The sequence below is a fragment of the Culicoides brevitarsis genome, chromosome 1 (assembly GCF_036172545.1).
Source record: "Culicoides brevitarsis isolate CSIRO-B50_1 chromosome 1, AGI_CSIRO_Cbre_v1, whole genome shotgun sequence".
In the NCBI taxonomy this organism is placed as follows: domain Eukaryota; kingdom Metazoa; phylum Arthropoda; class Insecta; order Diptera; family Ceratopogonidae; genus Culicoides; species Culicoides brevitarsis.
The window spans coordinates 5868858-5879796 of record NC_087085.1 but is presented as its reverse complement, the minus strand read 5'-3'; the positions used below and the strand labels follow the sequence as shown (position 1 = coordinate 5879796).

The following is a 10939-nucleotide window of genomic DNA, read 5'->3' as shown; positions in this document are numbered from 1 at the left end:
AATCAAACAACAATGCATTGACCGCTGTGCGTGGGACGAAGAAATCGCAAAAAAGGAAATATTCAAGTTTAAATGTTTCGATTTTTTGATTTTATGAAAATTTTTCGTGAACTTTTGAGAAAATTTTCAAAAAAATCAAAATTTCAGTGACAATGAAGTTTTTAAATTTTTCATGAATTTTTAAGAAATTTTTTCAAAAAATTCAAATTTTTTAAATAATTTAAAATTCTTTAAATTTTATGAAATAACTTCAAAATTAAATAAAAAAACTGCTTACAAAATTTAAAGTAAAATACCTGTCGTTCGCACTTTTAAGGAATTTAACGATTTCAGCGCCATCTGCGAAACGACATCAAAGAGGCTCGTGACTGAATTGCGCGCGAAATCCATACATGAGGTTCGTGACGACTTTCAGAGGAAATCCATAGTGACAGAGAAGATTTGAGACGAATGAAATTGATAACGCTTCATCCATTTTCGGTGCGTGCTTTCCAAACTGCATCAAAAAAACCGAAATTCATCAAGAAATTCAAATAAATTTCAACCAAAACTTGTAAAAATCTAAAAAACTACAATGGTAGATCGTAAGTATCAATTTATTTTGTAAAATTTCACGTTAGTTTTGGGAAAAAACAACTTTTGAAATTTTTGCACACCGAAGCCATTTTGACATTCTCGGAATTTTTCTTTTAGGCGGCTACGATAACTTTAATCCGGGACAATTTTCCGTTCCTCCTCCAAATTTCAACCCGAGCGGAGCTCCGCCGCCAGCTTATGGAGCCGGAAATCCAGGCGGAAGAAATCCGGGCAATCCGGGAGGATATGGCGGTAATGCGGGAGGAGGCCCGCCAGGCAATGGAAGCTATGGAGGAAATCAAGGTATGGAAAAATTTTGAAAAAATTCCATAAGAAAATGTTTGATAAGAGAAATTTGTAAACAAATTAAATTTGCATTCATGGAATTTTTTCTATGGAAACACAAACAAAAAAAAAATTGAATGCATGAATGAAAAAGGATAAACAAAAAAATTACGCTTTTTGAAAAAAATTTTAATTTTAAAATTTTTATTTTCTTTTTTTAAATTTTTTTATTTAATTTTTTTTTAATTTATTTTTTTTTTTTTTAAATATTTTAAAATTTTTTTTAATTTTTTTTTAAAAAATTTTTAAAAAGAATTTTAATTTTTTAAATTTTTTAATTTAAAAAATTTTAATTTTTTTTATTTTTTAATTTTTTTTTTAATTTAAAAGAATTTTAATAATTTTTTTTAAATTTTTTTCTTCACAGGAGGCTATGGCGGAGGAAATCGCGGAGGCGGCAATTTTGGAGGACCTCCTCCTCGTCAAGGCGGCGGAAATTTTGGGTAAGTTTCGCAAATATTTCTTCTTTTCTGAATGATTCTGACTTAGAATAGTGGGTAGTAAACGGTTGAGTTGTTAAATCTGTGAAAAAGGTTTACATGAAAAATAATTTTTTTTACAAAGAGTACAAAAAGAGTAAATTTTGGGTAAAATATCGACAAAAAATGAGTTTTACGCGTAAAAAAGGTTAAAAATGGTTTTATTAAGAGTTAAAAAGAGACAAAAGTCTGTCGTAATTGGTTAAAATTATCATTCAACGATACTGAGAGTAAGCTTCTATGGGTCTTAAATATTTTAGCAAACATGAAAGTCATAAAATTTCTGAAAACCAAAAAAAATTGTTAAAGTTTTTCAAGAAAAATTATGAATTTTGTGACTTCCAATGTCCTGCAAACACTTTTTTAAACTAAAAATAATCATAAATGAATAAATTTAATCACATTATTCACCGAGTTATTAGAGAACGATCATCGTCAATGCGTAAAAAATCATAAAAGAGTAAAACTACCAGATTAAAAGGTGTCAAAGGTATCATCGCTTCATGGAAATTTGTGTTCTTGATGTTTCTTGTTCAAATTTTTCCTTAAGATTCTTGAAACATCAAACACGAAAATTCACAAAAAAATGTAAAAAACGTTTACGAGAACTACAAAACATACTTCACACAAAATAAAGAGTCACGAATCAGAAAAACTGCTTGGTAACTGATAAAAATGAGTAATTTATGAACAAATATGGTTTTGATATACTTATAGCAGCGGTGGCAACAAAGGGTCATATGGTTACAATAAAGGTAAACGCCAGAGGATTGTCTTTGGTGCAATCATTAATTTTTTTTATCTATATATATTTTTAATTTTATTCCTTAATTTAATTTTTTTTTGACAAAAAAAAAACATCAATTAATAATTTTATATTAAATTAGTCCTTTCTTGCAAAAATATTATTGCGAAAAAAAAATCCAACGCGCAGTGTGTAGATTTTAAGGTTTGAACTAGTTTCAAGTATTTTTTTCAAAAAAATAAAAAAAAATCAACTTGAGACTTGTTTCTTGTTCATTTAAAGAATTTTGATAGAAAAACATTAAATAGTTGATATTTCATTAAAATTTCATTTTTTAGAGAATAAAATTTTATTTTTTAAATTAAAAAAAAAAAATTAATTTCTTAAATTAAAAAAAATCAAATTAAAAAATTTATTTGAAAAACTAATTAAAAATTAAATTTTTAAATAAAAAAAAAATAATTTTTTAAATTTTTTAATGTTTTTAAATTAAAAAAAAAATAATTTTTTAAATTAAAAAAAAAATAATTTTTAAATAAAAAAAATAATTTTTTAATTAAATTAAAAAAATTTTTAAATTAAAAAAATATTAATTAATAAAAATTTTGATTTTAGAATTTTTTAACTTTAGATAATTTTTTTTCTAAAATCTAAATTTTTTGACAAGAAAAAACATTTTTTTTTTCAAAAAATAAAATTTTATTGAAACTTTAAGATAGATTTTTTTCATCAACATGTTAAAATATTTTTATCAAAGTCAATATTTTTGAGCAAATAATTATTATTTTTAATAAAAATTGCTCCAAAATAATTATTTCATTAAATATTTGAGTAGTTTTTGTCATTTTCAATTAAAATTCGTTCCAAAAATTAAAATTTTCTTTTTTAAAATGTCAAAATTCTTTAATGTTCTTACATGTTAAGGCGTATTTTTAAGAAAAAAAGGTTTAAAAGGTTAAAAATTAAGAGTTAAGGTTAATACAAAGGTTTCTTACTGACCATCACGCACATGTCATACACAATGAAAAGTGTAAAAACTATTGGTTAACAAGCACCTGGATCTTTAGCAATAATTTTTAACAAGAGAATGTGTTTGATGTAAAGCAAAAAGTGTAAAAGCGTTAAAAATCGAGCGTATTTCAAGCGTAATACAATAACAATGGTTCCAAATATCATTCTAATATTACTTAAGTCTTCCCATCAGTATATTAATAAAAGTAAAAAAGAAAAAAAATTCTTGGTAGTTGTAGTTGAGAGTGTATCATCATCATTAAAACAAACAAAAAAATTAGAAAATTACGAAAAACTGATTCCCATTGCGTCTCTTTAGATTTTAAGTATTAGCAAAAAAAAACGAAAACCCTTCAAAAATATCCGTTCTAACTCGTTTTTTCTTCTCTGTACGAAATTAGGCGGGAGTGATGGCGGCTCAGCAGGCGGAAATGGTGACATGGTAACGCAAGAAGATACAATTTTCGTATCTGGCATGGATCCGCATTGCGACGAGGAGGAAATTAGTCGTCATTTTGGGCAAATTGGGCTCATCAAGAAGGATAAGCGCACACAAAAACCCAAAATTTGGATCTACAAGGACAAAGCGAGCGGTTCTTCCAAGGGAGAAGCAACTGTAACGTTCGAGGATCCGCATACGGCGCAATCGGCAATTCAATGGTTCAACGGGCAAGACTTCAATGGATCGCAAATTAGTGTCAGTTTGGCGCAACGCCCGAGCAATAATTTCGACAGAAAAGGCGGATTTGGCGGAGGACGCGGCGGCGGAGGTAATTTTACAAGATTTATAATTTTGAAAAAAATTATTTAAAAATTTTTTTTTTTCAAAATTTAAGCATTTTAAAATTTTCCAATTAAAAAAAAATTTTACTTTTAAAAAAAAGTTGAAAAAATAGAATTTTTTTGAAAAATTTTGAAAATGAAATTTTTTTTTGAAATTTTTTTTTCAAGCTTTTTTTTTAAGCATTTGTAAATTTTGAGAATTTTTTTTACAAAGAATTTTTAATTTTTTCTTTAATTTTTTTCGATTTTAAAAATTTTTTAAAATTAATGAAAAAATTTTTTTAAAAATTTCTTACTTTCAAATTGGTTATTTTCATTTTGAACAAAAAAAAATTTTTTTTTTAAAATTTTAAATTTAAAAACGAAAACTAAATTAAAACCACTTTTTTAAAAAAAAAAAAAAAATTTTTTTTTCAATTTTTTAAAAAAATTTAATTTTATTTTATTTTTTTTTATATTTTTTAAATTAAAATTAATTTTATTTCTTTTTCAATTAAAGGCGGCGGCAGAGGACGAGACTTCGGCGGCGGTCGTGATTTCGGAAATCGCGGAGGTCCTCCACGCAATCAAGGATCTGGCGATCGCGGTTCGTACGGAGATCGCGGCGGAAATGATCGAGGCCCACGCGGAGGCGGCGGCGGAAACAAAGGAGGACAAGAACGCGAAGGCGATTGGGTTTGCAGCGATTGCAGCAACAAAAACTTCGCATGGCGTAACGAGTGCAATCGTTGCAAGACACCGAAAGCAGATGGCGGTTCGGGAAGCGGAGGAGGTCCTCCATCAGGAGGAAGATTCGGAGGTCCTCGCGGAGGAAACGATCGCGGATCTTTCGGAGGAGGAGGTCGATTCGGAGGAAATGATCGCGGCGGAAACGATCGAGGACCTCGCGGAGGCGGCGGCGGAAAATTCAACAATGACAGACGAGGAAATGACAGATCAAGGCCCTATTAAACTAAAATAACGTCCCGAAACATTTCACATGAGCTACATTTACATTTGAAAAAAAAAACCTCACAACATTCAACCTATTATTGACAAAGTAGTTATTCGCTTTAGAAATACTGCAATAGATGATAAACAGTATAAACTAACAAAAAAAAAATAATTTTAATAAAAAAAAACGGTATGAACAATTTTAAGTGAAGATAAATAAAAATTAAGTCAAAATTAAAATTTTCCTTGTTTCTTTATTTAAAATTCTTTAACAATTTAATTTAATTTAAAAATTTTTTTTACTTTCAAAATTTAAAAAAGATTAAATTTCGTAAAATTTGAAAATTTTTTCACAAATTTTATTTTTCCATTGAAACTTAAGGTTATTGCCTCAAACGTAAGTCTAATTATATTCGTTACATAAACGCAACCTTGCTCTCGATAAAAAAAGAAAATTAATTAATGACGTCACTTGGCTGCCTACGATCCAGAAAGGACCTTTCAAAGGCTTCAAATGTCTCCTACTTGAACGAAACAACAAGAAAAGGGGTGTGTCATGTGCATTTATTGACAAACATTTTGCCGAGAGAACGTAAAAATCTCCATGTGACTCCATCCTAGCGAGAAAACGCGTCAAAACTAAAAATAATATGAACTAATTATCGATCAATTTGTCAAACGAAAACACCTTTTACTCAATTTATTTGGGAGATTGTCGAAGGTTATAAACTGTTGCGTAGCTTTGTGACGAATGTTCTTCGTGGATTTGTTCTGAAACGAGAGATCGGTTGAAAAGTTTTTCATTTTTCATTTTTAAAATTATATTTTTCAAAAAAAAAAAAAGAAAAAATGAAAATTTTTCATTACTCATCTTAATTAGCAAAAATTTTTAATATTCAAAATTTTTTTTAATTTTTAAAATTTAAATTTTGATTTTTTGAATTTCGCAAAATTTAAAAATTAAAATTTTTAGCGAAAAAATTTTTTATTCAAAAAAAAATTAATTTCGTAAAATTTGTAAATTAAAATTTTAAAAAATTTCAATTATCGAAAATTTTTTATATTTATTTTTTTTTTAATTTTAAAATTTTTTATATTTTATTAATTAATTATTTTATTAATTTTTATATTTTTTTTGATGTTTTTTAATTTTTTTTAATGTTTTTAAAAATTATTTTATTTTTAAAATTGTCAAAAAAAATTTTTTTTTAAAGTAAATCAGAATTTTAAAAAAATTTATTTTATTTTTTTTTTGTTTCACAAAATTTAATTTTTATCCTAAAATATTCGAAATTTTGAAAAATTTATTTTTTGGAGTTCAAAAATGTTAAATTTATAATTTTTTTTAATGATTATAATTTTTTTTTAAATTATTAATTATATTATTTTATTTTCTTCAGAAAGAAACTCAAAAAAAAAAACAAATTTTTTTTTTCTTTCAAACTTGAACGAAAAATTACATAAAAAAAATTTTTTAGCTAAAAACGTTCCAAATCTCCCTTTTTTTCTCACATCCCTACTGCGAAGAGTGAGAAACAAGCAACAAACGCTTCACACACATGAACATATTAATTTCTGTGTATCATCAATTAAAAATCAACATGAAACCCTAAAAAATTTTTCTATCAAATTAATGTGTTCTCTTTGCATGGATACGCGATGACAATTGTTTAAACGCGCGCAAATATCTCATTTTCCTCGCGCTTTCGAGTATATAAGCAACTGAATTGTGATCCTGTGGCATATTACAAGTTCTCGAGTGACAATAGAACGATCCCATCCAGAAAAAAAAAATTGAGCAATTTTAGTGAAAATTTACAAGAAAAAATAAAAAAAAAATGAATTCTTTAAAATTTGTTGGAATTTGTGTAATTGCAATGACTTTAATGGTCGTTTGTCATGCACAAGTAAGAAAAAAAATTATTTAAAAGTGAAAAAAGTGATTTTTTAATGAAAATTTCCGTTTTTAGTTGACATTTACGCCCGCTTGGGGCAAACGAAGCGGCGGATTTAATTTACCGCAACAACCATCGCAGTTCAATAACGTTCCAACTGAAGCTTGCAAGACGCCAGTTGAAACTTTGATGCTCATCTATCGCTTGATTCAAGTAATTTTCCATAAAATCGAGAGTCACATGTCGCTAACGACTCTCGTTCTCGAAAATTACGAAATTAATTAATTTTTCTTATTCAATTACGCAGACTGAAGCCCAAAAACTGATTGATTGCAGCGAACAGCAAAAGTAAAAAGGAGTAAAAATTCAAAGATGGCACGGCGGCGCAACAGTTTGAGAGATTTTTTTCGTTTTTTTTTTGCGTTCAACAGTCAATCAATCATTAATGGAAATATAAAACATTTGTAACAGGGAGTATTACTTATTATATAATGTTTAATGAAGCCACTCCTTACATTTTTGGCGACAATTCTGACTAATATTTGTGTCATAAATATCAAATGAATGTTTAATTGTTTCCAATAAACGAAAGATTTTTTGTCCACAAAAAGCTACAAAAACAAATTTGCGATTTTTCTTTCGCGTGAAATTAATTTTGGGAATTTTTAGATATTTTTTTTTCCTTAAAATGTAGTTCTTAGCTCTCAAATGGGCCTATTCAGCAGACGTTTTTGCGCGAAATTTGTGGTTTGAGTCGTTTTGAGCCAATTTAGTTTTTTTTATTCGAGCGATTTTATTTTGAGCGGTTTTATAGAGAAATATAGTATGAATGATCTTTATAAAATTTTTTAAGCTTTTGATTGGCTCAAAACGGCTCAAACTGCTTTTACCAATCGAAAGCTCAGAAAATTTCATGAAGATCCTTCATACATCATTTCTCTCTCAAACCTCTCTTAATATGTAAAAATTGATGAAAACTCTTAGTTAGCTCAAAACGACTCAAACCGAAATTACCGCTTGCAGCAATAGAAAGCTGAAGGAATTTTACGAAGATCCTTTATGCATCATTTCGCTCTCAAACTTTTTTTAATATGTAAAAATTGAAAAAAAAACTTAATTGGCTCAAAACGGCTCAAACCGCTTGCGATAATCGAAAATTTTGCGCAAAAACGTCTGCTGAATGAGCCCATTAACTTTACGTTCACAAATTGAACTTTTTAGAACACAAAATTACATTTTTAGTTCAAATATTCACTTTTCATAAAAATTTTTAAGATCCACAGATTCAAATTTCTTTCCTTAAACAACTTTTTAAAATAAATTTTTATCACTTTTAAATTTTTCAAAATTTTTTAACACAAAATTCTTCAATTTTTTGATTTCCAAAACACTTTCAAGCCTAATTTATTGTAATAATCATCAAAATTCCACTTTTAATACAATTCCTCCTTTTCCATTTCTTTCTTAACCTGTTTGTTACTATTCGCTGCCATGCATTCCTTAATCTGTTGAACGAGCCACGACACTCCATCCTGTAATCCTTCGCCTGTTAACGCATTTGACGAGCTTATATGCCACGGTTTGTTCTCGATCTTATCTAAACCTAAGCCTATTACGTTGGGAGTGTCTTAATTAATTCTCTTTACAAAAATTACCAAAATCCTTACCTGCTGCTATTTTAACTGAACTCAACGCATCCGGCATATCCATTTTATTGGCGAAAAATAATATTGGAACACGTCTTTTTTCGATATCCGGATGCGAAAGTAGCAGTTCGAGCTCATCTTTGACCACAACTAATCGCATTCGGTCACTCGAGTCGATGACAAAGACAATTCCTTGGCAGTTTTTGAAATGATGTTCCCACAAATTGCGATATCTTCCTGCGCCTGACATGTCAAAAGCCGTAAAACATACGCCTTGGTCTGTGAAAAAAAAGAAAAAATTAATTTTTTAGTTTGAGAGAAGTCGAAGAAAGTTTCTTACTTTCAAACTGTTCTATCTGAAAACCGACTGTCGGAACGGAAATTGTACTTCGCTCGTCGGGATTCTTAAAATGACTCACAATTGTCGATTTTCCGCTGTTATTGAGACCAACAACTAAGATGTTTACTTGAATTTTCTTCATGCCGAGCGCTTTCACGAGTTTATCGAAGAGACCCATTTTTGTTGCTGCACGTTTGTTTTTTTTTGTGTCTAAAAAAAGAGAGAAAAATTATTGAAAAACTTTGATTTTTTTCCATTTCCAAGTAATTTACTTGAATAATTTATTTCGTTTACAAAAGTTTTCACACGACCTTTGCACGAAAGTTTGTTTTGTTCCGTTATTGACCTCGAAAAGTTGAGATTTTCGAAAATATTGCGAAAAAATTGAAAATATTCTTAAAGTGATGATTTTTAAAGTTGGTCAAAATTTGCCTTAGCAACGATTACATCATTTATAAACAAATTAACGTTGTTTTTGTTTTTGTTCACAGATTTTGATTTTTCGTTGGTTAATTGTTAAGTTTACTTTTTCGTTGCCATGGAGACGAATGCGGCGCGTAAATGTCGATTTGAATTGGATTGATAAGATCAGTTGAAGTATTTTTATGGATTTTTTTTACCCAAAAAAATTATTATTTTAAATTTTTATGAAAAAAAATTTTTTTTTTTTTAGTTTCAATTTTTTGGCAGTTTTGAGTTATAAAATGATTAAAAATGATAAATTAGAGCCCTCTGACAAATTTCAATCCATTTGGAGCAAGATTTGACAAAAATAGCTTTGACACAGTTTTTGACACAGTTTTTTTGCTCTTGATTTAGTTTTTAAAACAAAACTATGTCAAAGAAAAAATTTTTTTTCAGTTCTAATTTTTTGGCGGTTTTGAGTTATAAAATGATTAAAAATGATAAATTAGAGCCCTCTGACAAATTTCAATCCATTTGGAGCAAGATTTGACAAAAATAGCTTTGACACAGTTTTTGACACAGTTTTTTTGCTCTTGATTTAGTTTTTAAAACAAAACTATGTCAAAGAAAAAATTTTTTTTCAGTTTCAATTTTTTGGCAGTTTTGAGTTATAAAATGATTAAAAATGATAAATTAGAGCCCTCTGACAAATTTCAATCCATTTGGAGCAAGATTTGACAAAAATAGCTTTGACACAGTTTTTGACACAGTTTTTTTGATCTTGATTTAGTTTTTAAAACAAAACTATGTCAAAGAAAAAATTTTTTTTCAGTTTCAATTTTTTGGCAGTTTTGAATTATAAAATGATTAAAAATGATAAATTAGAGCCCTCTGACAAATTTCAATCCATTTGGAGCAAGATTTGACAAAAATTGCTTTGACACAGTTTTTGACACAGTTTTTTTGCTCTTGATTTAGTTTTTAAAACAAAACTATGTCAAAGAAAAAATTTTTTTTCAGTTTCAATTTTTTGGCAGTTTTGAGTTATAAAATGATTAAAAATGATAAATTAGAGCCCTCTGACAAATTTCAATCCATTTGGAGCAAGATTTGACAAAAATTGCTTTGACACAGTTTTTGACACAGTTTTTTTGCTCTTGATTTAGTTTTTAAAACAAAACTATGTCAAAGAAAAAATTTTTTTTCAGTTTCAATTTTTTGGCAGTTTTGAGTTATAAAATGATTAAAAATGATAAATTAGAGCCCTCTGACAAATTTCAATCCATTTGGAGCAAGATTTGACAAAAATTGCTTTGACACAGTTTTTGACACAGTTTTTTTGCTCTTGATTTAGTTTTTAAAACAAAACTATGTCAAAGAAAAAATTTTTTTTCAGTTTCAATTTTTTGGCAGTTTTGAGTTATAAAATGATTAAAAATGATAAATTAGAGCCCTCTGACAAATTTCAATCCATTTGGAGCAAAATTTGACAAAAATTGCTTTGACACAGTTTTTGACACAGTTTTTTTGCTCTTGATTTAGTTTTTAAAACAAAACTATGTCAAAGAAAAAATTTTTTTTCAGTTTCAATTTTTTGGCAGTTTTGAGTTATAAAATGATTAAAAATGATAAATTAGAGCCCTCTGACAAATTTCAATCCATTTGGAGCAAGATTTGACAAAAATTGCTTTGACACAGTTTTTGACACAGTTTTTTTGCTCTTGATTTAGTTTTTAAAACAAAACTATGTCAAAGAAAAAATTTTTTTTCAGTTTCAATTT

The 10939-nt window shown here is 27.8% G+C and overlaps 2 protein-coding genes across 3 annotated transcripts; one reads left to right on the top strand and one right to left on the bottom strand.

Annotated features, from left to right (window-relative positions):
* Positions 1 to 422: 422 nt before the first annotated feature.
* LOC134831589 (RNA-binding protein cabeza-like) lies at positions 423 to 5094 on the top strand. Of its 2 annotated transcripts, none has more exons than XM_063845364.1 (6): positions 423 to 584; positions 694 to 879; positions 1289 to 1364; positions 2121 to 2155; positions 3558 to 3926; positions 4439 to 5094. In XM_063845364.1, exons 1-6 carry the CDS (start codon positions 575 to 577, stop codon positions 4888 to 4890), a joined length of 1128 nt encoding a protein of 375 aa, XP_063701434.1. In that variant the 5' UTR covers positions 423 to 574; the 3' UTR covers positions 4891 to 5094. The 2 variants fall into 2 exon arrangements, with proteins under 2 accessions (XP_063701434.1, XP_063701423.1); XM_063845353.1 differs by having other exon boundaries at positions 424 to 584; positions 2118 to 2155.
* A 3084-nt stretch (positions 5095 to 8178) lies between these two features.
* Positions 8179 to 8931, bottom strand: LOC134827321 (ADP-ribosylation factor-like protein 6). The gene is made up of 3 exons (XM_063839918.1): positions 8754 to 8931; positions 8435 to 8692; positions 8179 to 8376 (listed from the first exon to the last, which is right to left on the bottom strand). The coding sequence occupies exons 1-3, from the start codon at positions 8929 to 8931 to the stop codon at positions 8201 to 8203; spliced, it is 612 nt and encodes a 203-aa protein (XP_063695988.1). The 3' UTR covers positions 8179 to 8200.
* Positions 8932 to 10939: the final 2008 nt, after the last annotated feature.

Excerpts from the sequence above, each read along its gene's own strand:
- LOC134831589 (XM_063845353.1), top strand. Across the intron at positions 880-1,288 it reads AAGCTATGGAGGAAATCAAG|GAGGCTATGGCGGAGGAAAT; the intron begins GTATGGAAAAAT and ends TTTTCTTCACAG. Across the intron at positions 1,365-2,117 it reads CAAGGCGGCGGAAATTTTGG|CAGCGGTGGCAACAAAGGGT; the intron begins GTAAGTTTCGCA and ends ATATACTTATAG.
- LOC134827321 (XM_063839918.1), bottom strand. The coding sequence starts at position 8,931 with ATGGGTCTCTTCGATAAACTCGTGAAAGCGCTCGGCATGAAGAAAATT. Across the intron at positions 8,693-8,753 it reads TCAGATAGAACAGTTTGAAA|ACCAAGGCGTATGTTTTACG; the intron begins GTAAGAAACTTT and ends TTTTTTTCACAG. Across the intron at positions 8,377-8,434 it reads TTCAGTTAAAATAGCAGCAG|GCTTAGGTTTAGATAAGATC; the intron begins GTAAGGATTTTG and ends CCAACGTAATAG.